Genomic DNA, 26,641 nt, shown 5'->3' with positions numbered 1-26,641 from the left:
TGAGAAGCTGCGGTTCCGGATGCAGACGCGAATGGCGGTGGTGCCGATGATGATGTGCCACTGACATTTTAAACAATTTCGCAGCCATTGGCGCAGTTTAATTAAAATGGCGACCAAAAATATTCAACTATAATCTATTGCAAGCGAAAAAGGAAAGGGAAAGACCCAGATAGCGGCTGCAGGGATATAAATAGAGGCAGGGACAAGGGACGAAGTTAATTTCATGGCGCAAAAAGAGGAAATGGCACAGCAAACAAAGACAAAGACAATGGCCAGGGCCAGGAAAACCCAACCGAGTAGTCTGCCACCAGGATGCTCACGATGGCCAAAGGGATCCGGGCTCTTGAGGGGGGGCCACTGAGACAGAAATTAAATTGGAAATGTTGTACTACGTGCAGCAGACAGGCTAAAAGGAAATACACCAAAGGCAACATAAAATGCAAAACAAAAAAATCCTTGCAGACCCTCTTTCTCTCTCTCTCTCCATGTGGCTCTCTGTGTGCTGTGGGTGGGCGCAACAACAAGTGGCCAGGACACGGCCAGCGGAAGCTGTTGCTGCAGGATGCAGGATGCAGGACCCTGTGTTATTATACAAATGGAGGCGGCCTCTTATAAGTTGGAAATTGTCTCAGATTTAGCAGGAAAAAAAAACTAAGCTAAAATACAACGGGGAAAATGGCATCAGCGATTTTCCCAGAAACGATAGACAGATGCTCTCCCACGAAGCGGCTATTTAAAAGAATTTTATTAACATTATTTCTTGGAAGTACTTCAAACTTCATTCAGATAATGCTAATACTAGAAAATTCATGGGAATATGTAAATTGCCACGTTGCATCGGCTTAAGTTTTACCAATAATCATAGAAAGTTTCATAAAATCGCAATGTTTTAGGTTGAAATTTCTACTTAAAGGTTAAGTCTTGCCTTCTTCATTTAGAAATAAAAATAATACAAAAATTAATTATTAATCGTATTTCGGAAATATCGAATATCGTATTATAGTCTTTTTTTGTTCTGATAATCTTTAAAATACTATAGAATATTAAGAAAGCTTTATCTAATATAAAGGTATTACAAAAACAGTAAGATCTTTCTCAATATATCGATATTTTATGCGGCAGTTGCCCAGTCAATAAACCTTAAGTAAGAGTAAAACTCTCTGTTGGCCATCTTTCAAAGCGACAGACAAGACAATGTAAGATGGGAGATGGAAATGGAAATGGAGCTAGCGATGGCGTTGGCTCTGGAGATGGAGATGGCGATACGGAGAAGCCAAGGCAGCCAGGGGAAGCCTTTGGAAAACTGGAGCCGCAGCAAAGGAAGGGCTCCGTAGCTGAGGCAACATTATTTAGGTTTAATCAGCAAAGCAGATTTGCATACGACAGTTTGGCTGCTGCAATGAAATAAACCAACTGGAATTCAAAAGAGACATCCCTAGACCAGAGCAAGGGATATCCAGAGTCCACTCGACTGAAAGCGGAAAATACATCAAGCAAATGGGAAGAAGAGGAGGAGAACAACTAGCATTATAGCCTGCTGACAACTGGGGAAATGAACATTTCAGCCAAAATGTCAAACGCCTAGCTTCCGTTTGGTGTTTTAAATCCAGCAAATTAAAATCAGGACTCTCATGTTGATAGAAGTTTCCTTATTAGAATGAAATGCATGTCCCTGTGGATAAACAACACTCACACTCTCTTTTTCCATACTCTGTCGCTAAAAGTTAAGTGGGAAAACTCTCTGAATTTTTAATTGTTGTTGCGCTGCTGCATGCCGCATGCTGAGCCGGCAAAATTTCAATTCGTAATTTCCCCTCGAATGAAATTTGTTTCGTACAAATTTTTTTTAGTGGTACCAATTTTCGGTTCGCTGTTCGCTGTGAATTAAAATCAAATTAAGCAACTTTTGGCACTGCACCAGAGAGCGGCGTGTGACAGGAACCGGGGTGACAACAAAAGTAAGCATACAAAAAATGCAGGGTTTTAAAACTCTACAAAATTCATCGTGTTCGACATCCGTTTTGCAAAAAAAAAAAATATATATATATATGTTTAAAAAAAAGACAAAAAGAAATGGTTAACATGAAAAGAAGAGGTAAATAAAAAACATTTTTTTGGTCAGGGCAAGGAAATGGCAAAAAGTTCCCAGCTAAAATGCAGGCAGCAACCAGCGACAGCGAGGGGTTTCCAAAACGTCTTTATGCCCCCCCAAACCCTTACCCTTGGTCGGAAAATTGCTTTCGGTGATTTTTATTGGATTTTCGTGTGTAATATGAAATTCATAACAACCAGCAGTGAATGGTCTTCCGCTTTCGTGGGCGGTCCGAACTGTGCGACTGCTGCTGCAAAACTCCGATTGCGTTTGGCGACGATTTGTCCTGCCCTGCCTTGATGTCATTTTAAATTTTCCAGCTAGTTTCCTGCTTTTTATTTTGTATTTTTTCTTTTTACTTTTGCAGTTTCAACATTGCTGAGCTCTACACTATTTGATTGCTGGCTGGCCGACGCGTCACGCTGACAAGTTGCAAGTTTTTCCATTTCCCTAACGAATCTCCAGTTATTCTGGGCTAAAAAAATCTAATAGAGTTCGTTGATAGTAAAAACAATTATTAAAATACCAAAAAAATTGTAATATTTTCAGTTTGGCAAGGGAAAATGTTATTTGAAGACAAGAAGAATAATAAATGATAATTAACAACTGACTGTTATTGTTTTTCCTTTTTGATTTTGACGATCTGCCGAAAGAAACCTATTAATAGATTGTTCAAAGGGTATTATTTTACTAAACTTAATTTATTATTTATTTAACATCAATAATAATTTCACAGAAATTCAAAAGTAATCTTAGAACTCCAACAGTTTTCTCTGTTTTAGTGTAGGCACTTAATTGGTTTTACTTCTCATTTATTCTTTCCCTTTTGCACTATTTTTTAGCACCTGTTTTAGGTAACATTTTTTCCTGCATCCTGCATTTTATCCTGTCATTTATCCATCTCCCGTCCTGACAGGGCGTTTGTATATATCCAGCAAGAGTTTTCCCAAACGGCCCTGAATCATTTCTAAATGCATTCCCTTTTTTGGCTTACTATATTTAGAAGCATCTGTGAAAATTGGCGAGCTGAGTTGTTTTGTCTGCTGTGTGAAAATTGTGTGAAAATTTAATTTTTGAATTTGCTAACTCATTTATTGTTCATTTCCTAATATTCCTTTTTCGTCATATTCGCAAAATGATTTCTTACATTTTCAGAAGAAAAAGGTTCAAATTGGAACACAAACGCAACGTTAATAGAATTGAATTTTTTAGATTTATAATATTTATTTCGAGATTATTCCCCTATATACTAAATTCTAAACAATAAAATATCGATTTATCGCATTTTTATGTTAAAATTCGTTTTACGTATAATTAATTTGGAAGTCACCAATTTTCAGATATTAAGTATACGTAAGTAAAAGTAAACAAAATTATTATTACAATGATAACACTATATACATATAAGAATAATAAACAAAATTAATAAAAAGATACAATAAAAGCAATATATTTTTAAGTGTTTGTAAGAATTTGTAAGTTAATATTTATGTAACGTATACTTAATATTTAAGTCACCACCTTCTTAGGTATTAAGTATACGTAAAAAAAAAAATAAATTTGAATAATATAATATTAATATAATTCAACTAATCCATAAAAAGAACCATGAAATATAAAAATAGTTTTAAGTAATGATAAAAAAAACTATACAAAATATATATACAATCTTACTTAGTGATATAGTAGCTTGCTAATAAGTACCAGAAACTTAAATTTTTAAGTCTTAAAAAAGAAAGATAATACATTTAAATAATTCTTTATACAAATAGTATTTTAAACAACTTTAATTATTTAAATTAATTTGTATTCACATTTATTTAAAAGCTTACTCACCCAGCAATTTGATAGAAATGAAGCTAAAAGTTGCTGCTTTCGTCGAAGCTGCTGCTGCTGCTGGGTTGTTGCTATTGATGTTGCTGCTGCTGCTGTTGTTGGTCTTTCGGTTGATTTAGTGGTTATTGTAGAATTTTTTGTTAATTTTTCCAGTAATCGTTGTAGTTGTTGTTGTTGGGGCTGCAGCTGCAAACAGTCGGCGACCTTTTCGTTTTGGCAATGGAACAAACACAACGGAATCGTTGATGAAAGTTCCATAATTAATAGGAAAATGTAATTTATTCGCTCTTCGCTTTGCCTCTTTGAGTGATTTTTACATATATATTTTTTTAATATTTTATATATATTTTTTATATGTAATTTTTGTGGTATTATTGACAATTTGGTTTGTTTAAAGTAGTTTTAGTTTATTTGCTTTAGTTGCGTGCATTTAATTTGTGGCATTTAAGTTTGAGACTGACTGGCCCCTGCCGATGTTGTGGCATTTTTCTTTGTTGTTGTCGTTGATGAGGGCTGATGGCAGTTGCAAATTGATGAAGGAATTGCTTGATTGCTCGCTTGCTGGCTGCCTGCCGGACGACAACAGATTGATGTATTGATGTATCTGGGTATAGGATTGGAATTTAGCTGGCATGTTTGCTGCTTGCTACAGATACAGATACGGATGCAGATGCAGATGCAGATACAGATGCGGATACGGGTGCAGATGCAGAGACATGGATGCGAGATGAGTTTGGTTTCGGTTTAGCATTATTGCGTTACTTTAAGCCTGTGATTTTTATATATTTTGTATTTTATAATATATTTTTTATATTTAATTTCCTCGTTTAATGGCTATGAACACATTGTTGCTGGCCGCCGCCGTTGCTTATTTGTTATGTGGCTTTTCCTCGTGCTTTTGTTTTTTTTTTTTTTAATTCATGTTTTCATTTATTTTTGTTTAACATTTTCTGAGTGCTTTTTGTTGTGTTTAATATTTGCATATTGCCGTTATGTGGTGAGTGTAACGAAAAAACTTTTATTTAAATTGGATACGTTTTTTTATTATTTTTATATCTGAGAGGGAAAAATAGAGAGAGAGGGAGAAAGAGAGAAAGAGAAAGAGTAAGAGATGTGAATATTTACGTAGTTAAATGTTTATTGATATTAACCAAGCGGGAAATATGTACATCAGTTCTTTCGTTTCATTTACCAGAGTTAATTTTCCAATTTTGATAGATTTTCTTAAAATAAAAAAAAATCAACGAAATCTCTCTAATTCAAAACACAGATACTTCTCTAACTCAATATATATTCATGGCCTGTTGCATTGTAGAAATTATGGCTGTAAATGTCCCAACGAACAACGAACTGTCACAGGCCATAAAAATTCAATTCACAGAATTGGGCGGGGGGGGAGAAATACGAAATAACAATTGCCTCGACTGTGTCACGCCCCCTTCAGTCCAATCAGGGCGCGGTATTTCCCCCAAAAATGCCAACAACAAAATCTTCCCAATACCCATTCCATTTCAAAAACGCCCATCACGTGCCACAATTTACGGTCAAAGTTTCGAGGGTCGCAACACTCGCAAAACTGTTGCGAGACTGCCAACTAAACATTAGTTTAATGGCGGTATCTTCCTCTGGACCCTAGCCAGCTCCTACCGAGAGTACCCCTTTTCCTGCCACCCATCGATAACTATAAGTACTCGTGTTTGGAAAGCCAGGCGGTGGCCGCTTTCAAAGTTTGACAAAAGTCACTTAAAGCCGCCACAGCAGCCATTTCGAATATCCGTTATGAGAACAGGCCAAACTAGAAAACTAAAAAAAAGAAGAAAGTCGTAAAAAAATACAAAAAAAAAAAGAATAAAAAGACGGCAATGAAATGAAAAGAAGGCAACTGAACCGGAAAAGAAAGAACGAAAGAATATTGAAGAGTTTCAACTGAAGCTACTCGAATGGAGAGTGTCCCTCGAGTGAGGGAGTTCCCAAGCAAAAACTTTGTTTTGTTTTCTTTATTTTTTGTTGTACTTTTCCCATAAATCAATCAGTTATCGATGGCCTTAAAATTAGATAACATCGGAGACTGTGACATATATGTCCCAGAAGGTTGTAGTTCTTAAACTTACAAAGCAGATAGTGCTACGAGGTAATATTTTGTAGTCTTGAACTTAAAAACAATAAGTATTTGCAATGAAAATTAAGAAAATTTATTTTTAATACATTGATTAGAGTATTATTTCTTTTAAATTCATTATGAATCCTTTTTCTTAAGGGTTATTATATATTTTGAACTAAAATCATATTTTTAAATCCTTAAAAAAATGTAGTGACAAAAAAGTAAACAAAACATTTAAGATAGCAATTAAATAAAGCTCTGACATGAAAAACGATACGTTAATCCCTAAAGATCTGTCCTAATGAAATTTTACTACTTTTACAGCAGCAACTTGCCGAAAAGACCCCCTTAATCCCTGTTAACTGTTTCTACTTTTCTCGAATACTTTTCCCCAAAAGCAAAAAAGAAATACACCTTAGACCTGGCGAGTTCCATCAACTTAATCTACCCGAAATAATACCCTGGGGACGGGGAGCTGGTAAAAATGATAAAAAGAGTTGAGCCACTGACCAAGAGACACCAAAAAAGAATACAAACAAAAAAAATACAACAAAAAAACATGAAAAAAAATCCAGTCACTCAGCTAGTTGGGCTTTTGTTGTTGGTTATCCTGTCGCTTTTGGTGATGCCGCTACTGCTCCTGCTGCTGCTTTTTCCCTGTTGTTGGTAGACAACGTTGTTATTTATGACAATTTCATTGTCTTGTCCACTTGCTGCCCTTTTTATTTCCGTCTTTGCCTTTTGCTTATTTACTACCATCACACATACACACCCACACCACTCACACATACCCCACAGGATGCTCTCACAGACGCAGAGAGCCTCGCTTTGTATAGCACACTTTTGTGCGCGCGGCGTTATCAAACGTTTTCCGCGCTGTTACTCTTAGGATTCGGTATATTTTTTTCCCCCCTCTCACCGCACTAGGACATCTTTTTAAACAGCTCCATCGGTGTGTGTCCTGTCTGCATGAGTGAGCTACTGTTATCAGTGGCACAGGACTCATCAGGATCCATTGATGGAAAGTTTGAGTGAGTTTTGGCAGTCTGAGCCAAAGAGAGACAGTGACTCCGGACTCCGACTCGGATTCAGACTCGGACTCGGTTTTGGGACTCAACTTCTGTTTACACTTGGAAGAGCACGCCAAGCGGAGTCCTGCCAATTGTTGCAAGCCCTTTGTTGTTGTCTTGCGGGTGAAAGCTTGCTGAAAACCCGTACACACACACACCCGAATATTTATGTATAACCAATTCGAGGTCCTTTTTTTTTTTTGGGAAGCATTTGTTCAAAAATTTATGAAGCTTCTGCTCGGGCAAAAGTGGCTTAGGAATTTATTTAATTAACCCCAGACTGCCGAGGAAAAGCAAGAGCCACAGCAGCAGCAGCAGCTTTCCCCCTTTTATTTTTTTTCTGTATGACAGCAAAATTGTCCTTTAAGTGTTTTATGAGTGCGGCATGATTTCAAATGATTTCTATTTCTGTGTGGTGTCTCTTTGCTCTGCTATTTTCCCTTTTTTTTACGTTTGTTGTCGTTATGTGCTCCAGTTCCCACGCACACGGACGTATATACACGGAAAAATAGTGTTTTGTTATTAAAAATCTATATATTTTTATTAGAAGAAATAATGTTTTATCAAGAAAATGTTTGCTTTTTTAAATGCAAATTTTGAATACATAATGAAAAGCGCATGAAGCTCTATTATAAATAAAGCGCACTAGTTTTAGATAATTTTTGCAATTTATAGCCATATTAATAAAAATATATTTAAATATGTTCTGAGCTAATATTTTCTTACAGAAAACTCAATTAAATAGATTTCTTCCTGTGTAGACAAAGGTACATACGCAAACGTAACAATGGCTGGCAAAATAACAAGCAAAAAAAAAGGGAAAAATACTGGCAGAAGCAGAAGTAAACTTGCAACTTGTTTGCGCTTTCCCTAGTTGCTTTTTTTTTCTTTTTCGCTGACTGCCTGCTGATTAGAAATGCTTTTGATGTATGTATGATGAAAATCTGCGGCTTTTCCACTGCGGCAAGTGCAGCTGCCTGATTCAGAGACGTAATGAGCAATTTAAAAAACTTTTCGCTCTTTGTTTACCAATAGAAACTTGGAAAACGGATGAGTTTGCCAAGATCTAAAGTTCAGATTAAAATAATTGCTTTGAAAATAAGCTATTTAATTCGTTTTTAGTCTAGACAATTTAAAAGGGATTTGTTTATTATTTATTATTCATATTAAATAATTATTAATTAAATATCTTCTGTTGATTAGCTTTTAGCTTGAAATAAAGAAGCCAATCACACTTTCTTTTTTGCTATATAAAACGTAATAAAGTAAGTTTTCACCTCTGGGAAAAAATGTAATTACCTCCACGGAACTGCATATTATTTTACAACATACTTTGAGGTAAATGAAACAAATTAAGCTTTACACCTGCAGGTGTTTTTCCCACTGTCCATAAACTATTTTCCTTCGCCACCCGCCACAAACATTTCCAACTTTTATTAATTGCATCGCCAACGCCGTCTCACATTTCAGGTTGGTATAAATAAAAATGAGAAGTTTATGCGAATAATTCTACGTTTTATTCATACTAACTTTGCTTTTAAGGATCGGTTGCCACACTCCTCGGGATTGAGCAGGTTTATACTTTATGCATTCCCTCATGGCTACGTATATCTTTTTTTGTACTTTTTTGTGTGCGAGTCCTGTGAGACTTTGAGCGTGGCCTTCAACCCCCACTATCAATCCGAATGCCTACCCCACTTTAGCTCCCTTCCTTTTTATTTTTATGTGCACTGGGATTAATAATAGATTTACCCGAAAATAATAAGCAAACCCAAATGAAATGGTACAATAGGTATTATTGAATATAATATACAAATTTAAGCAAATTTCCTTTTAAAATATAATTTTAAAATTTTTTTAATTTAATTAAAAACAAAATTAAACTGCGATCAACCTCTAGTAAAATTTTTGCATTTGATATATAGATTTATCTTTGAGATATAGATGTTTCAACAGAAAGACGTACATATGGACAAAGGGACATGTCTAAATTAACTCGCCTGGTGTTGCTGGGATCAAAGATGGGTTTCTTCTACATATAAACACTTTTTAATGTATCTTTTATCTAACAAAAACCCATCAAAGTCATTACATTGTGTACTTTTAGATTATTTTTAAATAATTGTAAATTTCCAAGAATTTTTGAAGCACTCCAATATATATATTTCTTTCTCTGAACTATAAAAACTGCATTTTGACATTGTCAAATTGTACTATAGTTTTATTTACAGTGTATCCTTTGCATGCGTTAAACCAAAAAGTTGTAAATCTTCCAACTTACGTTTAGTGCAACAAAGTCGCGTTTTCATATAAAGAACATAAAAGAGTAAGCAACAAAAAAAAACAACAACAACAAAATGAAACTTTACTCACACATGCAGGCGGAGAAAGTGAAGAAAGTAAAAGGGAGGAAAAGGGCAGGCAGGGAGATAGCCAGAGAGGCAGAGAGTGAAAGAGGCTAAGGGCAGGCACAGAGAGAGCAGCGGCGGCAGCGGGTAACGGTTCAGTTAGTGCCAAGGAGAAGAAAAAAGCGCCGAGCTCAACAGAATTCCATGCTGGCGACGAAGATGTTGTTAAAATAAAATAGAAGCGAAGGCGAACGCAGGACGGCGGGCAATAAAAAGTGCGTAAGGAGGAAAATAGAAAATGACAGAGAAAGAGAGAGAGTCCTGCGAGAGAGAGGGCGAAGGGCAGGAAGGCAGGCAGGCAGGCAGGCAGCAACAACAACAACGATGACGATGTCGAAATTAATACGAAGGAATCACATTAAAACTTCCACAAGGAGCCAGAAACAAGCGGCGGGCCGGGCCGGGCTGACTCCTTGAAGCTCTCGCCAGACGACGAAGCTTTCGGTTGGGTTAAAGACGAAACATATTGTGCGTAGACGCCAGCGAAAAGGACGAACAGGACGCACACCAACACCACCGCCACCATCACCCACACACAGACAACGTGTTTAGGTTTAAGTGTTTTGCTGCTGCAGGTTGATGACGGGGGTTGGATTCGGGATTTCGGGATTCGGAATTTTGGATTCTCGCAGACAGATAGACACGCACACACACACAGGCAGCCGCTAAGCGGAGCAATTCCAACCACTCCATTGTGTCTGTGTGTGTGTCTGCTTAGAATAAAGGTATACACGCACACCACGTTTTTCCATTTCGGCTCTTTATTATATCTACTCAAATGCTAAATCGAACAGGACGAAAAAAAAGGGGGGCCGAGGACGAAAGCGAAAGCAAAGCAAAGGCGAGTGGCCAACTAGCGAAGGACAATAACATCTGAGACAATCGCAATCGGAGTAATCATCATAAACAACAATGAGGCAGGTCGAACTCCACAAAATCGAAATTTATTGATATTGGTATTTCCTTTTCCAAAAAAAAAACATCTCAATCTTGGAAGTATATTTATTTAAATATTAAAATTAAAAGGAACATATAATGCTTGTGTATATATTTATCAGAAAACAATTTAGGAGGTATAATAAATAAGGATACGCTATTTTTCATTGGGTTTCAAATTAAAAGGAATTAAAAAGATAATGCTTTAATTTCTAAAAGGAAACAGAAATTGATTTTATATACATAAATAGATGTCAACAAAATTGTGGTAAACTTTAAATTAATGGATATTACGTTGAAAATTCCATTTAGAAAAATTATAAAATAATCGTTTAATAAATGCTTTTTGATTTATTTTTAAATCTATATTGACTTTAATAGACAAACAATTTTTGTACACATAATAAAACCCATCACTTAATCCACATTCATAGACCAATAAATTTCACAAAAACCCGATATATCTTTATTTATTCATGAAGAAAAACTATAGCTTCCCATAAATTTCCACCTTCTCCCTCTCTTCCTCTTTATTTTATTTATCAATCGATTACATCCATTTATTTATTAAATATACCGCTAAAGGGTACATACATAAATGTAAAAAAGTAGCTAGTGCCATTTTCCAAACGGCTTTAACTATTAATAATACTGACAAAAAATAATTGCCCTGAAGCTAGTGAAAGTTGGTCTTCAACTGAGTATAAAATATATATTTAGATTTATAAAATAACCTTTATTCATTTTCAGCATAACTAACCGACTTTATATCGAGTTCTCACTTATCTAATGGTAATAATAGTAATGCATATTAAGCAACGTACCAACCATAAATAGGATTTATATTTCATTCCATCAAAGACAGAGATTACTTATTAGGACATCGTCTTGCCACGACCGTGTAATAAATTGGGTAATAAATTCGATTCGTTAATTAACTTATGTATGTAAGTTATTAGTTCGCTTCTTGACAAATTCGATGTCATTTATTGAGCACAAAACTATGTAGTTTGGATTGATAAGGTCTAATAAAATGATATAAATCGCCAATATCTGATTAAATATGAATAGGGAATAAAAGGAATAAATGGAAAAAATTAAGATTAACTCTATATGAATGCAGGTGGTTAATACAGCAGATTTTCTTAAATGAACTGCAGATTTTTCTAAAAAAAATGTTTAAAATATAAAGTAATTATACCTTTGCAGGGTATTATAATTTTAGTCAGATGCTTGCAAACATTGAAGGAGCTATTTCCATTCTATTACCTATAAATTATATATATTGTTATAATCGTATGGCAAACTGCAAGTGTATAAAATTCTGGTTGCCTGATGTTAGTTTTCTTTCTTTTTATTTAATATTTATTAAGTTAAGAAAACAACCTAAACTCCAAACAGCTTCTTTTAAAAAGATAAAACGTATTTTACGTTACATTTTAAAATAATCATAAAAAATCCAAGAGCAATAGTGAACCTCTTTTAATAATATTTGACAGAATGCCTGTAAATAGGACAGCCGCCATAATCAGCTTTTCTTGTGAACTTTCACCCAGTGGGATTCTTTTATTCAAGACCTTTAACAGGCTTAAAGTCGTTTGCCTCGCCTTTTCCCGCTAAGGACGCTTTATACGAGTTGCCGCCGTTGGAAACATGAGACCAAGGATGTGGAAAGAAGCAAGGATCCCTCTGCCTCCTAACCATCATCCTCGAACAACTATCGATGGGCTGTGCGGCCCAATTTTTAAACTACATGCCCTAAAATGTGAACTAGGCGTAGTCAAGCAAAATGATTGATGAAAAATCTGCGTGTGTACACAACTTGCCACTCAACACGTCACACACACAGACACAAAGCTACACACACAAGCAGAGAGAGACGCACATATACATGACCACTTACGCCCACTTAGACACGCCGCTTTCTGGTTGCTTTTTGTATATTTTTTCTTCGTTTCCCCCTCTGGTATGTGTGTGTGGCAGTTGTTAGTTTGGCAGCAAAAGTTTTCTTCCCTTTTTCGCCAAATTGAATGATAAGGAGGATGGCAAGGGGAGCCAAGAAGGATATGAGAGGAAATGACTAAAAGAAAAGTTTTTCTTTTTTGGCCCCGAAACTGATTGATAGCAGTGCAAATGTTAATTGCATAAGGAAAACAAGAGGGGGAAAATCAGAAAATTACCAACCACAAAACTGCAATTTTATATCAGAGAGAAAGAAAGAGAGAAATCGCTAGACAATGGATGAGCAATTTAAGTTGTGTACAATTAAATTTTAATTATCGCAGCAACAACGCATCTGCTGATGATTCCCCCAACACAGCCACTTTCCCCCAAAACAAAAAAGCCACAAATATTTATGTGCTTTTGAAATTGCAATGAAATCGCGCTTAAGTGGGATTCCAATAAAACAATCAGTCAAAAAGCTTACTTTAACCAAAACCAAACTGGAAAAAGAAAGAAAAACGAATAGAGCCAAGAAAAAGCCGAAGCAAAAATTTTGTGCAAGCCAGTGGAACCAAAAGAGGCAAGGGAAATCGCCAGGGATTTCCCTCGGCTAGCCTGGGAAAATTGCTTCGATTCGTGGCGAGATAACTGTCAGAAGCAACAGTTTATAAACCAAAATAGTACACTGCACACTGCACTTCTTGGCTTGGCCGAAAATTTATGTATTTGTGCCAAGAATTTAGCTTATTCTGGCCTTTTATCACCAACCGTATTAAATATTTTTTTTACCCTTTTTCTGTGGCCGCAAGCCACAAAACGAAATGAAATTTAACAAACGAAGGAAAACAAAAAACACATACACAAATTTTTAAAATAACCAAACCCAGTCTGTGGTTTACATTTCTCAGTTTTTTTTCTTTTGGAAATAACCAAATTGTACGAACAATTCCCCAATCGGAGGCAGGCAGGACATAAGGATGTGGGACAGGCGCAACAATTATACGAGATGTTGAGTGGGAAAATCGTAGCATACTTTTAAGCTGTTGCACCACAGAGCGAGTGCATTGGTTTTGTTGGGGAAAACGAAAAACGACAAGCGGAAAAACAGAAAACGATGAACGGTAAACGGAAAACGGAAAACGAACGGAAAAGCAAAAGTGGAAAAGTGGAAAAAGGCAGCAGAGAGAAAGGTGTGTGGAAGCAACAATTTTTTATTTGCTCGTTTCTGTGTGTGTTTACCTTGATTCGTTTAAGCAAACATTTTTAATTACATTCGATTTAATTTAATTTTTGTTTAGTGCCATTTTTAGCTGGAATTTATCGCTGTATTTAATTTTATTTTTGTTTCTGTTGATGATCACACACACGCACTGACACTTACACACACACACTGTGATACGCGCGGGAGCTGCCGTAAAGAAGTAGATTTTTTTGGGAGTAAATAGGAGTTTTTGCACGCACTCGACGCTCCTTTGTTTGCGCTGTTGAATCTACAACTTCTGCTCCTCCTACTCCGCCTCCTCGATTGGATTTGGGTTCAGTTAAGTTCACAGTTTGATTTCGACTTTGATTTCTAAGGGGCTTGCCCGCTAATTTCCCTCTCTGCACAGGCACAGGCACAGTCACAGTCACAGGCAGCTGGACTTAACGGTACACACAGCACACGCCGAGGCAGGCAAATGCAAATGGCGGCAGCGTCCGGAGAAAGTGCGTCCTGTCTGGTTGTACCCTAACGACTTAATGCGCTCAACGCAGCTTTTCACACGGCCATGGACCACGACGAACCACGCAGCATCCACAATCGCTCAATCCGAAGCGGAAAAGCGGAAAACGAAGCTTCCAACCGAGCGCAAACGAACGAGCGAGCATCTTGAGTGAGTTTTCCACCCGCCGAGTGAGGTGTGCATGGCCTGTGTATGTGCCCTGTTCTCCCTGGTCTTTCGTCACTCCCACTCAAAGCGAGTGAAAGCTGCGCCTGGAATGCTTACAGTCGAGTGACGAGCAACAGTGAGCGTGGGCAGCTGTAAAAAGTAGCAGCAGGCATGGTGCCAATGGTCAATGTCTCTATACCTGCAAAAATAATGGACATCGAAGCGGACATAGTGCCCTGGCACTCGAAAAAACATAGAGGTAATTGTAAAAAATATTTAGGGATTAAAATAATTTCCAAAAACTAACTAAAAAATGATTAGAATCATATTATTCCTTAGTTTCAAATTAATTTGGGGTAACAGATTTTCGATAATTAATAAACTTGAAAGGAAAGTTTATGCCTTACCGACATTTTTATCTTTAGAAAACATTAAATAATAAATAAATAAAATATTCAATATTTAAATTATTTGTTAAGATCAATTAATCCCCACTTAAAGTAATTTATTTTTCTTTTGGTGCATTCATCCCCGCTGACGAACCCTAATTAATGAGCGACAAGTGTGCCAGACACGGGGCTTCAAGGAGCCAAAACTCTCGGATAAAGCCTTAGTTGATGACTGTCTAATATTTTAGTGACTAGGAGACAGGACAGGCGACAGCTGCACCGATTTATAAAGACGCACCCAGAAATTAAAGCCAGCAGCGGCACACAGTGGGCTCTTTTCATTATTGACCTTATTTCAATCATTATTGACCTTGAAAAAGAAATCACAGAATATCAGATTGCCCCACTGTGCGCATGCATGAGCTTATGGAAGGGCAGCTTACCGAACATGAATTATAGAAACCAATAAAATTAAGTGCATTAATTTGTATTGTTGCTCGCTCCGAATGGAAATGGAACTTGGGCAGTGCCAAAGCCAAGGGCAAAATAATCAAACCTGGCAAAAACGGTAACAGGATTATATTTGATGCATGCAACGCACACTTTTGTGTGCAGGCAGCTGCACAAGCATTTAAATGCCGCCGGGGCAGCTTACATTTATTCGGTTGTCTGTATGTGTGCGTTTGGTCCATCATCCAAAATGGAATGCACAATAATAGCCTTCCTTTGATTCCATTAATTGGCGTTTAAACGGATTAACCGAGAGGCGGAAATATTAAGAGGGTAACCGAATTTTACTAAGCTTATTAAGAGCATGAAGGAATTATTAAATAAATAAATGGTATATTTTTAACATGATTTAAAATTTAATATGCAATGTCTCTTCTGATGTTTGATATTAAATGATGCTTCTGATATTTTATACTTTAAAATCTGGGAATTTTTTAAAGTACAAGTCTGTTCTTTTGAATAAAAATAAATAAATAAATTAGATTTTGTTGAAGCTTTATCATTTCCTTATATTCATTCTAGCCAGTGTAAAGTTCTTCATTGTTTATTTGAATTTGTTGAAAACTTCCCGCAATATCGGCTTATCGATATTGAAAACGAAAGTGAATGTTATCGAATGTTACTTATCGACATACACACGGTCGCTCATGAACGAAAAGTCTGGCAACGCACCAGTGCAACACTGTTTCTATCATCTGTCCACACTGTTTAAACGCTGTCATCGGACACACTGTTTTTTTAACATCTACTTGCCATAAAGTCGTGCGAATTTTTTAGAAAAAATGCCGAATGAAAATCAAATTGACCTATCCGGTGATGGTGGCGTCCTCAAGGAGATCCTGCGAGAGGGCCAGGGTACAGAGACACCGCACACTGGCTGCACGGTGTCTCTGCACTACACCGGCCGCTTGGTGGACGGCACAGAGTTCGATTCGAGCGTCGCCCGCGAGCCCTTCGAATTTCCGCTTGGCAAAGGTGAGTGAAAATGACTTTGAATTGACAACTAACAGAGACTTCTGGAAACTTTAAACTCTATATAATATACTTTGCGTGTTCCTTAGGCAATGTGATCAAGGCCTTCGACATGGGGGTGGCCACCATGAAGCGCGGCGAACGCTGCTTCTTGACATGTGCCCCGAATTATGCCTATGGGGCTGCCGGCAGCCCACCCGCCATTCCGCCAGATGCTACTCTGGTCTTTGAGGTATGTGCAGTCTTATCTATTCCGGAAACATCTATTAAAAATAATCGGAGCATTTTTTAAATTCCATTTTCATTGATTTCCAATCGATTAGCTTTTATTCCTTTAGAACACTCTAGAACAGAAGAATATATTTTTCTCCTTATTTGCAGCTGGAGATGTTGAACTGGAAGGGCGAGGATTTGAGTCCCAATCAGGATGGCAGCATTGACCGCACCATTCTGGAGGCCAGCGATAAGAAGCGGTCCCCCAGCGATGGTGCCTTTGTCAAGGGTAAGTTGAAACACCATTCTGCGGTGTACCATATCTTATGTGGTTTCCTAAAAACTCAAACACAGCTCACATTTCTGGCACTTTCGGGGACCGCGTGTTCGAGGAACGCGATGTTGAGTTCGATTACGGTGAGGGCAGTGCCATTGGCATTATCGAGGGTGTGGAGATTGCCCTGGAGAAGATGAACATAGGCGAGACTTCCAGGTGAGACAGCTAAGAAAGAAAGAAAACCCAACCAATCTGCATCTTTTCCTCCACTTAGAATAAAGATTCAGTCAAAGTATGCCTTTGGCGACAAGGGAAGCGAAGAGTTCAAGATCCCACCCCACTCCGCCGTTGAGTATACTGTGAAACTCATCGACTGCGGCAAGAAGCTGGAGGAGTGGAAGCTGAGCGACGATGAGCGTCTGGCAGAGGCCAAGGCATACAAGGAGAAGGGCACCAACTACTTTAAGAAAGAGAACTGGGCACTGGCCATCAAGATGTACAACAAGTGCAAGAGCCTACTGCCCACCAATGCCGATACCAACGAGGAGGTGAAGAAGGTCAAGATAGCCACGCACAGCAACATTGCGCTGTGCCACCAGAAGTCCAACGATCACTTTGAAGCCAAACAGGAGGTGGGTATCATCGGTAAAAGCCCCACAAATTAGTTAATTAATTTCGAATTTGTATGCTTTATTCTAGTGCAACGCTGTTCTAGCTTTGGATGAGAACAATGTGAAGGCCCTCTATCGTCGCGGTCAGTGCAACTTGACCATTAATGAGTTTGATGATGCTCTAGAGGATTTCCAAAAGGTAAAACTATTTCTTATTACAAACGACAAGATTTAAACATCTCTTTGATTAGGTTATCCAACTGGAACCGGGCAACAAGGCTGCTGCCAACCAAGTGATCATCTGCAAGCAGAAGATCAAGGAGAGCAAGAACAAGGAGAAGAAGCTCTATGCCAACATGTTCACCAAACTGGCTGCCAACGATAAAGAGGTATTGCCAACTACAGAATGAAAACAAAACAAAAAACCAAATAAAGTAAAATATTCTCATCTCTCTCATCCCTTGCGTCGTATCCTTCCTTTGTTAGGACGAACCTCTGCGCGAAACCGACGTGCTGAGCAAGTGCGGCGAGTGGTCTGAAGAGGATGCCAAACGCGAGGCTGAGCTCACGCTAGAGCGCGACAATATAATCATGATCTAAAGCGGATCATCGCCTTAGTGCTTTAATTATTATTATTAATATTATACCCCAGGGCTTATAGTCCCTCATCGAAAATCCAGTAAATGTAATGAAGAAATGCTTATTATACGAAATACATAAATAAAACGCGTCAAGTGCTAAATTAGGGTAGTCAAGTACCTCGCGGCAGCAGCTGAAAGCTGGCTCTCGTCTCCCTGTCCCGCAGCCATAGTGGTGATGTGGGCACCTGGGCCTTTACGTACTCTGAGGCCTTGAAACAGTATCCGGAACAGAATTTCTTGCGCTCTGTGAGATCGTAAACTTTGTTCTTGGACGCGCTAATGGCGTACTTTTGCTTTGGGACCCTGAAAAAAGATATGTCTCGATCAAAGTAAGTCCTTTGGGTTCCCCTAATCGAAGCACTTACTTCTCTAGGAGATTGGAGCATAACGGATAGCCGCATAGTTTGTTTATATCCCGCTCATCCACGATATCTGCGTAATTCGACGGGCCAATCTCCCAGAGCTACAGTTAAAGGCATTTTTGTATTGCTAATTCTGTTCATGACGCTTTTAATTTGCATTATTTTTACCAGAGACAGGAACTCGGCCTCCGGTATTCCCGGCTCCATAAGCCGCACTACAACGGCATGGGCCCGCGCTAATGCCGCGCGCTTTTTTACCACCGCCGCGATGAGCTGTTGCCTGCAATGCAAATGCGTTTTAGTGGCACAGTAATTGAATATTTATCTATTGTAATCAGACCTCAGTTGCTCGCCCTTTTCCGTCGTCATTTCCTCTGGTTTTTGCAATTTTAATTCAACAACAAATAGTCTGATAGAGCTGCACCGGTTTCGATAAATATAAGCGATAACTTTGTGTTTTGGTCAGCTGTGTTTGTTCCCTTTCATTCGCGTGGTATTTTTAAGTGTTTACACCGCGGTCACACAATTCTACAAACATAAACAAGAAATTATTTTATCTTTATAAAATACAAGAAAATAGCCATGCCAATTCCTTCTGCAAGATGGAAATTCATTTCAAGGAAGAAAACTCCATCCTGAAGGAGGAACTCTGCGAAAGGGGTGGCATGAGCTTGGATTGTGACCAAGAAATCGAAGCTCAAAGGATTCATTCTAAAGTAAAAATAGAAGCACTCGAAGAAGACTTTATGGAGAATGAAGAACCAAAAGGCGACGAGTTTCCCGATGTTCAAGTGAAGAACGAGCCACTGGAAGAAGACCCAGTTTCTGTTTATGAAATCAGCGAATTTGACATCCAGGTAAAATGCGAGGAGTCCGAGGATAATTCAAATCAAACAGATGATTACTGTGATGATATAAATGATGGAAATGATAAAAACGAGGAGGAATATCCTGTGAGAGCTCCAAAAGTAGCGTACAACTGTCCCCACTGCCAGAAGATATTTGAACACAAGGGCCATTTTGAGGGGCACATCCGTACCCACACGGGTGAACGACCCTTCAAGTGTTCCCACTGCCAAAAGTCTTTTTCACAATTGGGAAATCTTCAACTACACATCCGGACCCACACTCTCGAACGACCCTACAAGTGTTCTCAGTGCCAGGAGAGTTTTTCGCGTAATGGACATCTTCAGCGACACATTCTGTCCCACACAGGAGAACGTCCTTACAAGTGTTCCGACTGTCCGAAATCTTTTTTGACAATTGGCGACCTTAACCGACACTCGCGGAAACACACAGGAGAACGACCCTACAAGTGTACCCATTGCCAGGAGACATTTGCACTAAGCCAAAGCCTTCACCTGCACATTCTGTCCCACACAGGAGAACGTCCCTACAAGTGCTCCGACTGCCCAAAGTCTTTTTTGATAAGCGGAGATCTTAAGCGCCACATGCGGACACACACAGGAGAGCGACCCTTCCATTGTTCCCACTGCCAGGAGACCTTTTCACTAAAGCATCATCTCCAGCTGCACATTCGAACCCACACAGGAGAAAGACCTTTCAAGTGCTCGCAGTGCGAGAAGTCTTTTTCATTAAAGCAAACTCTTACACGCCACATCCAAACACACAAAAGAAAAACAAACTAAACAAACCTAGGTTTTCTAATATCGGTCTCCATTGATTGAAGATTGTTTATCTGGAAACTATTGTAAAAACGGTTTTTTAAAAAGCTTATAACCCAAACAAAATCTAATTTTAATAACTTTTTAGCATAAGATGTAAAATATGCATCGCCTTTATAAGGAATGTTAAATTTGTTGGTTAAATTTTTGGAAATTTGACCGTACACTATAATAAATGTACTATAATTCAAAAGTTTTTAAACTAGTCTTTCAAAAGTTTTAAATCTTAACTGCCAATACAGTGCAAAATTCGGATAGGATAGTGTAATATCCTCGATAACGATAGCTTGACAAACATTTTCGATAACGATAGCCTCACAATTTTTTCCGTACGCCGAGGGGTCACACTGTTATTGTAAATTGTAAACAGAAAGCAAGTTGATAAGAAAAATGGTTTGCGAAAAGTGCGAGGCGAAATTGTCCAAAGTATCTGCTCCAAATCCCTGGCGAACGAGTACCGCTCCTGCTGGCGGCCGAAAAATCAACGAGAATAAAGCGCTATCATCGGCACGCGAGAGATACAATCCCATAGGCACCACTTTGGCACCCTGCCGGTGAGCATCAACACAGGCTACATATTTATGAAAATCTCTTTAAAGTAGATTTATCCCCATTAGGATCTGCCGGCAAAAGGTGCACCAAATGGGCGCCCACTACTGTCAGGCGTGCGCTTACAAAAAGGCCATCTGTGCCATGTGCGGCAAGAAGATCCTGAACACCAAAAACTACAAGCAGAGCTCAACGTGATGTCTTTTATCAAAGGATAGGCTTAGGCCTAACCTAGCCATAGACAACCTAATAATAATAAGATTAATAATAATAATAAGCAAAGATTTTCATACGTTAAGCCTCTGTTGATTCCGTTTTTTCACGCTGCTCTCGTCGTCTCTTGGCGTTCTGGATTTGAGTGGAGTAACTAAGGGCATCCTTGTCGAATTCCAGCGGCATGATACCCAGATCACCGCAATAACGATTCTTGGCAATCTGCAGGTATTTCTTGCCCCTCACCGACGTTAGTCTCTTATCCTGGATGATCAGAACGTTGTCCGCCTCTTGTGTGGCCTTTGCCGTTCCGAAAACCGAGCTGGTGGTCAGCTCGTCCTCCTGCCGCTCCTTTCGCGGATGCATGACCAGCGTTACATGGACATTGTGCTTGGTGGCAAAGCCCCGAAAGGCAGCTATTATCGCATCCTGCTCCCAAAACTTGTCGCCGCGATACGTGGACACTCCCATCATGAATTGCAGGTTGTCGATAATCACATGCATTACGTCGTGCACATAGGATGCGTGCTCGATGGCCTCCAGCACAGGCTTGAGCGGCTGCTGGCCATGAAAGGTCATAAAGTAGAGTGGCAGGCGCTCGAATTCTTCGGCCCAGTGGTTAAACTCCTGCAGTCTGTCGTCCAACGGGTATCCAACATATTGACGTAACAATGTGGCCGCCAAGCGGGTGTTACGGATCTCGAAGGACCCCCACAACGTGCTCACGCCCTGCATGGCCAGGTCGAGGGAGTATTCGCTCATGAAGGTCGTCTTGCCACTGCCCGTCGGCCCAGTGAGGATGGTTAACTCGCCTCTCCGGTGTCCCTTGAGCAGCTTGTTCAGCACCGGGAAACGTTTCCACTTCACCCCATTCACCTTCTCGATGTTCTGCAGCTCGCTGAGTATGTCATTTCGCATTGCCCCAAACGTGGTGATCGCCTTGTGACGCACTGGTGTCGCCTTGGCAACAATGTGACGCAGGTTAAGGCGACGGCGGAGAGCCAGATGCGGCGCCGGTTCCGTTTCTGTGGGTCGAATTAACAGACACCGTCGTTCATCCATTTTGAGAGCGAACGCTCGAGCGGCATCCCAGCTATGACTTGCATCGTAGTGCAGCCAGAATACAAGCTCCTTGAAGCGCTCCAACCCAGGCAGGCACTCCTGCGGCAGCATATTCAACTCGTAGGGCAGGCAGACAATGCAATCTGAAAGATATTGAAATTAATCTCATAATTAAATGCTAATCTTTGTGCTTCTTACGCGTTTCAATATTTTGTGTGGCGAGAACAATAAAGTCAAGAAGATTACTGACTAGAATGGCTTTGGTTTTGTTTCCGGCGCCATGGATCAGCAGGCCGGAGCTGGAGCTGCCCTGGAAGGTCTCCTCCCGTCGATCATCCATATGGAGCACCTTCTCGCCCACAACTTGTTGCGAGGCATTGCGCAACTTAAAGTGCAACAGCTGCATCTGTGGCTCCCATTGGGCTCCAATGGCGGTCAAGAGAGCAGCCTCCTTCAAACCCTTAATGCCCAGTGACTCGCAGGCCTCCGGGGTTACATCGATGAGGTTCTGAAAGCGGGATTCATATAGAGGCTGCCTTTGCGGCTGTCTCTTGTAGCCAACGGGCGGTGGCAGCTGATAAGCTGTCAGAGCATTAGCCAGTGAGGTTTTCACATCGCAGTTTGGGCAGATAAAGGCGCCTGAAAATGGATACCAAAATGACAATGATATTTAAGATACATAAGGGTTGTAAACGCACCCGTTCGCTTGTTTACGTAAGCCAGCAGCCCGCCTGGGTCCGGGCTTCTTTGGACGCTGATTGCCGTTGCCGGCAGCTGCCTGTTGCGTTCACATAACCGGCACTCCAGCTGCAAGCACGTGTGCCCGTCCTTGTGGGGCAAATTGATCTGTCGCAGTTGCCGCTTGAAGTCCACATACTCCTTGGGGTCCAGCGTACACTCGGCCAAATTGGTGTCCACTTGGCTGGCGTAGTTTTCTCTCCAGACCCGCGATTTGTTGTTATTTATACGGAGCAGCGGTTTGATTAAACCGGCGCGTCTCATTGTCCACGCTATCGATATCGAAAGCTATCGGCGGTTAATCGGACTAGTAGCGAGGCGCTTAAATTTAAATGTCCATATATGTAATATATTTTTTGCATAGCGGAATATCCCTATTAAATTAAAGTTAGCAATTACAAATTTTATTTACGTTCTTAGGTAACGTTATAGGGAATTCCAAATTACGCTATTAAATAACTATATAAATAACGTAAGATCTGCAGTACGCTTTTTACATAGGCAACAGAGACAGATTTAAAAATCAGCGAAAATATGCATCACAATATAAATTAAGCATTAAAAAAAAAAAACTTAAATAGGGCTGGCTCTTTCTTAAAAGCCTTGTAAAATAAAACAAATGACAAATTTTTATTTATATGATTTATTTTTCTAATAGGTTGTCCGGCTTGAAAAATCTCCTTTCAATCAGCAAATGCACAAGTCAGTCATTCTGAAATGGAAAAAATTATAATAAATTAGTTCTTGTACATTAAGAGGCAACTAAACTAATAATAAAAGAGCTTGAGTCAGACGCCAAAAGCCATCCTTGGGCCGAAGCCCTCTGGTGGAAACCGCAAAAGGTATTTGAAGCAATCATCATTTAAGCACCTTAGCTAGTTATTTTCTAACTGTTAATTAATAAAGTACACACCTTGCTTCGCTATATACACGTGCTTGGCCGCATCCATCGATAAGTAGGAAGACCTAACCTCAACAAGGCTTTCAAGACCTGGAAATACGGGCGAGGAAAACTTTGAATTAATAGGTGTACATTTTCACCAATCTTGCAAGAAAAAATTTTGCTTCTTGGATCAGTTTACAATTTTCCACACGAGTCTAGCTCTCGGTACAGGTCTGTGTAAAAAATCATCACAAGAGCAGAGGCATATACTTGAAGAAAACTATATCTTACCTTCAATGTGGAAAGTGTCCCCAAGAGGTCGCACGCGGCTTCACATTTGTCCCAAGGTGTCTCAGCGCCTCACATGTGTCCCGAGGTGTCTCAACAGCCTCGTGTCCCGAGGTGTCTCATCGGCCGCACATGTGTCCCGAGGTGTCTCACGCGCACAATGTACGCTTCAAATTCAAGTTATCCATTAAATCTGCGTTATTTCTCACTGCAAAAGGAATAACTATCATTAGCACTCAGTTTCGGCCATGAAAAACGAATTATTATGGAAATGAAGTGCCATCAGATTGCCGATTCATCTTAAATGAACAAATATTGTTCAACAAAACACTGAAAAATACAGCGTTAAGTCGAGAAAATGTCCCTTCAGTCTCGTCATCAGTTTCATCATTTGAGGCACAACACTTTTATTTAATTCACTTTTATTAATTAACTTAGTTCGACTTACCATCTTGAGTTTTTAAAATGAAATGAACGACATCCGACAAATGCACGTGGAAAGTAATGGCGGCGATGAAGGAAGAAATGCAACTCCTCTTATCGATAAATTGCAAGTATCGAACTATTGCAAATAGTAATATTGGTATTTTTTAGTATTATTTGTCTGAGAAAGCAAGGAGAATGATTTAACGTTTCACTCAATTATGTGAGTTAATTATTATAATAATTAGGTCCATATAGTTTTTATAATAATGTTTTTAAATACATACATTTTTTAATGTTTTTTAATATCGATAGACAATTTGAAATCCACTCTGCTCGAACAGCTGATCACCAAAATCGTTAACCGCACGTGTGGTTCGTTTTTAATTGTTTACGTTTTATAGGGAATTCCATCTGAAAATGGTAATTAACATGCCATATCAAAGTTTTCCCACCTTTACACATTATCTGTACATTACAGGGAAAACACAAGAAGACGCAAAAGGTCAAGAAGCAGCGAAATGCGCAACTGAAACGCCTGATGAAACCCACAGACACTCGAATCAAGGAACAAACCAGGATTAAACGAAAGAAGGCTGCCGACCCGCACGAACTCAAGGTGCACCAGGTCACCCAGCAGAGCTCCGCGTTGTTCTTCCAGTACAACACCCAACTGGGCCCGCCCTACCACGTCGTCTTGGATACGAACTTCATCAACTTTAGCATCAAGAACAAGCTGGACATTGTGCAGGGAATGATGGACTGTTTGTATGCCAAGTGCATACCCTACATCTCTGACTGCGTACGCGCCGAGCTGGAGAAGCTGGGCAACAAGTACAAGCTGGCCCTGCGCATCATCTCGGATCCCCGGTTCGAGCGTCTTCCCTGCCTGCACAAGGGCACCTATGCTGACGACTGTCTGGTGGAGCGTGTGCGCCAGCACAAATGCTATATCGTGGCCACCAATGACAAGGACCTGAAGAACCGTATCCGCAAGATCCCGGGGGTACCCATAATGTACGTGGCGGCGCACAAGTACGCCATTGAGCGTATGCCAGAGGCGTATGGCGTAAAGGCGTAGGATTCTTAGTTTGTCCATATCTTGTAGTATAAAACTGATTTAAAATATATACAAATACTTTAAGCTGCAAACCCACTTGGCCTTTTCTTGCAGTGTCAGCTATCCTAACTTTAAAATCATAAAACAATATGGCTTAGATGTTATTGACGTTTATTTCAAAAACTCTGCATTGGATGGTCGTCGCTTTAGGCATCGGCGTGCAGGCGAGCAGTGGGCTTGGACAGGAAGTCCGAGTATGCCTGGTAGGGGGTGGAGCCCAGAGGCATCTCCTTCCACAGATCAGGGGTAAGGTAAGCGTACGTCTTGGCGATGGCGGCATAGGTAGCCTTGGCAAAGTTGCCGAGGGTGCCGGTGGAGCCACGGGCCGAGGTGTAGCAATCCTCAATACCGGCCATGGTCAGCAGCTTCTTGGGCACGGGGGCCGAAACGATGCCAGTACCACGGGGGGCAGGGATGAGACGCACGGAGACGGAGCCGCACTTGCCAGTAACCTTGCAGGGCACGGTGTGGGGCTTGCCGATCTTGTTGCCCCAGTAGCCACGGCGCACCGGGACCACGGACAGCTTGGCCAAGATGATGGCGCCGCGGATAGCGGTGGCCACTTCCTTGCTGCACTTAACGCCCAGACCAATGTGGCCGTTGTTGTCGCCGATGGCCACGAAGGCCTTGAAGCGGGTACGCTGACCGGCACGGGTCTGCTTCTGCACGGGCATGATCTTCAGCACCTCATCCTTGAGAGCGGAGCCCAGGAAGAAGTCGATGATCTCGAACTCTTTGATGGGCAGAGAGTACAGGTAGATCTCCTCCAAGGACTTGATCTTTCCCTCGCGCACCAGGCGACCCAGCTTGGTCACTGGCACCCACTCCTTGGAGTCCTCCTTGCCGCCACGACCGCGGGCGCCGCGTCCACGGCCACGACCGCGTCCACCACGACCACCACGAGAGCCAAATCCGCCACGGAATCCACTACGGGCTGGAGCTGCGTCCGCCATTCTGCAAGAGAAACGACAATGAGGTTAGTTTCGAAGATACAAATTGTGGAGAACTCGAAATTCTTAGTTTTCTGGTCAGACGCCTTGCCCATCTTTAGGCCGAAGCCTTCTGGTGGAAACCGCAAAAGGTATTTAAGGTAATCATCATTCGATTCACATATTTTCTCAGCTGTCGCCATTTTGAAACACGTGGTGACACCACTTGGGTCAAGCTACACATTCTCTTAAAAATATACTTGATCTCGAGGCATTTCTCATTGAAATTAGGCTATTAACGTTCTTCAAATTCATGGCTTTGCTGAGCACTAGTTAATATTCTCTTAAATGGTCTATTTCACACCAAAATTAAACATTGAAAATCTTACTTGTAGGTCTATCAACTTTATTGGGGAGAAGACGAAAACGAAATGGACGAGACGGCCATTTTGGCCTGGCGGCCTTCCCTCCGCCCAAAAATACCCCTGTGAACCGATAAAACGCGCGGATTTTCTTGA

General features: G+C 40.3%; 7 protein-coding genes, 1 long non-coding RNA gene and 1 other non-coding gene across 11 annotated transcripts; 4 read left to right on the top strand and 5 right to left on the bottom strand.

Annotated features, from left to right (window-relative positions):
- Positions 1-4,785: 4,785 nt before the first annotated feature.
- On the bottom strand, positions 4,786-18,711 carry LOC108077250 (putative RNA polymerase II subunit B1 CTD phosphatase RPAP2 homolog). 2 transcript variants are annotated; one of them, XM_070285050.1, is made up of 5 exons: positions 18,574-18,711; positions 18,402-18,513; positions 18,237-18,334; positions 17,990-18,174; positions 4,786-4,984 (listed from the first exon to the last, which is right to left on the bottom strand). In XM_070285050.1, the coding sequence occupies exons 1-5, from the start codon at positions 18,600-18,602 to the stop codon at positions 4,947-4,949; spliced, it is 462 nt and encodes a 153-aa protein (XP_070141151.1). In that variant the 5' UTR covers positions 18,603-18,711; the 3' UTR covers positions 4,786-4,946. The 2 variants fall into 2 exon arrangements, with proteins under 2 accessions (XP_070141151.1, XP_017026001.1); XM_017170512.3 differs by lacking the exon at positions 4,786-4,984 and having other exon boundaries at positions 17,915-18,174.
- Fkbp59 (FK506-binding protein 59kD) lies at positions 15,850-17,972 on the top strand. The gene is made up of 8 exons (XM_017170509.3): positions 15,850-16,132; positions 16,219-16,361; positions 16,511-16,631; positions 16,697-16,835; positions 16,894-17,251; positions 17,319-17,429; positions 17,482-17,619; positions 17,717-17,972. Exons 1-8 carry the CDS (start codon positions 15,940-15,942, stop codon positions 17,828-17,830), a joined length of 1,317 nt encoding a protein of 438 aa, XP_017025998.1. The 5' UTR covers positions 15,850-15,939; the 3' UTR covers positions 17,831-17,972.
- Positions 18,633-22,747, bottom strand: mtDNA-helicase (mitochondrial DNA helicase). Of its 2 annotated transcripts, XM_070285047.1 has the most exons (4): positions 22,441-22,747; positions 21,941-22,381; positions 20,761-21,885; positions 18,633-18,761 (listed from the first exon to the last, which is right to left on the bottom strand). In XM_070285047.1, exons 1-3 carry the CDS (start codon positions 22,742-22,744, stop codon positions 20,762-20,764), a joined length of 1,869 nt encoding a protein of 622 aa, XP_070141148.1. In that variant the 5' UTR covers positions 22,745-22,747; the 3' UTR covers positions 18,633-18,761; position 20,761. The 2 variants fall into 2 exon arrangements, with proteins under 2 accessions (XP_070141148.1, XP_017026086.1); XM_017170597.3 differs by lacking the exon at positions 18,633-18,761 and having other exon boundaries at positions 20,657-21,885.
- Positions 18,836-19,882, top strand: LOC108077249 (gastrula zinc finger protein XlCGF57.1-like). Its single transcript, XM_017170510.3, has one exon. It carries the CDS (start codon positions 18,836-18,838, stop codon positions 19,880-19,882), a length of 1,047 nt encoding a protein of 348 aa, XP_017025999.1.
- Positions 20,259-20,765, top strand: LOC108077310 (cysteine-rich PDZ-binding protein). Its single transcript, XM_017170598.2, has 2 exons — positions 20,259-20,472; positions 20,536-20,765. The coding sequence occupies exons 1-2, from the start codon at positions 20,309-20,311 to the stop codon at positions 20,663-20,665; spliced, it is 294 nt and encodes a 97-aa protein (XP_017026087.1). The 5' UTR covers positions 20,259-20,308; the 3' UTR covers positions 20,666-20,765.
- A 360-nt stretch (positions 22,748-23,107) lies between the features above and the next one.
- LOC108077015 (uncharacterized) lies at positions 23,108-24,234 on the bottom strand. The gene is made up of 4 exons (XR_001770794.2): positions 24,100-24,234; positions 23,655-23,859; positions 23,394-23,471; positions 23,108-23,192 (listed from the first exon to the last, which is right to left on the bottom strand). It is a non-coding gene; the product is annotated as an uncharacterized lncRNA (long non-coding RNA).
- On the bottom strand, positions 23,932-24,047 carry LOC121502515 (small nucleolar RNA Z5). Its single transcript, XR_005991033.1, has one exon. It is a non-coding gene; the product is annotated as a small nucleolar RNA Z5 (small nucleolar RNA).
- A 155-nt stretch (positions 24,235-24,389) lies between the features above and the next one.
- On the top strand, positions 24,390-25,226 carry Bka (FCF1 rRNA-processing protein Bka). The gene is made up of 2 exons (XM_017170092.2): positions 24,390-24,497; positions 24,556-25,226. The coding sequence occupies exons 1-2, from the start codon at positions 24,495-24,497 to the stop codon at positions 25,153-25,155; spliced, it is 603 nt and encodes a 200-aa protein (XP_017025581.1). The 5' UTR covers positions 24,390-24,494; the 3' UTR covers positions 25,156-25,226.
- Positions 25,227-25,288: 62 nt separating this feature from the next.
- RpS2 (ribosomal protein S2) lies at positions 25,289-26,640 on the bottom strand. The gene is made up of 2 exons (XM_017170091.2): positions 26,513-26,640; positions 25,289-26,148 (listed from the first exon to the last, which is right to left on the bottom strand). Exon 2 carries the CDS (start codon positions 26,145-26,147, stop codon positions 25,341-25,343), a length of 807 nt encoding a protein of 268 aa, XP_017025580.1. The 5' UTR covers position 26,148; positions 26,513-26,640; the 3' UTR covers positions 25,289-25,340.
- Between the last annotated feature and the right edge of the window lies 1 nt (position 26,641).

This window comes from Drosophila kikkawai, chromosome 2L, assembly GCF_030179895.1.
Source record: "Drosophila kikkawai strain 14028-0561.14 chromosome 2L, DkikHiC1v2, whole genome shotgun sequence".
NCBI lineage: Eukaryota > Metazoa > Arthropoda > Insecta > Diptera > Drosophilidae > Drosophila > Drosophila kikkawai.
The sequence above is the reverse complement of the archived record's forward strand: the minus strand, read 5'-3'. Positions and strand labels throughout refer to the sequence as shown.

Coding starts and splice junctions, on each gene's coding strand:
- Fkbp59 (XM_017170509.3), top strand. CDS start 15,940: ATGCCGAATGAAAATCAAATTGACCTATCCGGTGATGGTGGCGTCCTC. Junction 17,430..17,481: donor CTCTAGAGGATTTCCAAAAG/GTAAAACTATTT, acceptor CTCTTTGATTAG/GTTATCCAACTGGAACCGGG. Junction 17,620..17,716: donor TGGCTGCCAACGATAAAGAG/GTATTGCCAACT, acceptor TTCCTTTGTTAG/GACGAACCTCTGCGCGAAAC.
- LOC108077250 (XM_070285050.1), bottom strand. CDS start 18,602: ATGACGACGGAAAAGGGCGAGCAACTGAG. Junction 18,514..18,573: donor GAAAAGGGCGAGCAACTGAG/GTCTGATTACAA, acceptor TTTGCATTGCAG/GCAACAGCTCATCGCGGCGG. Junction 18,335..18,401: donor AGGCCGAGTTCCTGTCTCTG/GTAAAAATAATG, acceptor CTTTAACTGTAG/CTCTGGGAGATTGGCCCGTC.
- LOC108077249 (XM_017170510.3), top strand. CDS start 18,836: ATGGAAATTCATTTCAAGGAAGAAAACTCCATCCTGAAGGAGGAACTC.
- LOC108077310 (XM_017170598.2), top strand. CDS start 20,309: ATGGTTTGCGAAAAGTGCGAGGCGAAATTGTCCAAAGTATCTGCTCCA. Junction 20,473..20,535: donor ACCACTTTGGCACCCTGCCG/GTGAGCATCAAC, acceptor TATCCCCATTAG/GATCTGCCGGCAAAAGGTGC.
- mtDNA-helicase (XM_070285047.1), bottom strand. CDS start 22,744: ATGAGACGCGCCGGTTTAATCAAACCGCTGCTCCGTATAAATAACAAC. Junction 22,382..22,440: donor TTACGTAAACAAGCGAACGG/GTGCGTTTACAA, acceptor ATCCATTTTCAG/GCGCCTTTATCTGCCCAAAC. Junction 21,886..21,940: donor CACACAAAATATTGAAACGC/GTAAGAAGCACA, acceptor AATATCTTTCAG/ATTGCATTGTCTGCCTGCCC.
- RpS2 (XM_017170091.2), bottom strand. CDS start 26,147: ATGGCGGACGCAGCTCCAGCCCGTAGTGGATTCCGTGGCGGATTTGGC.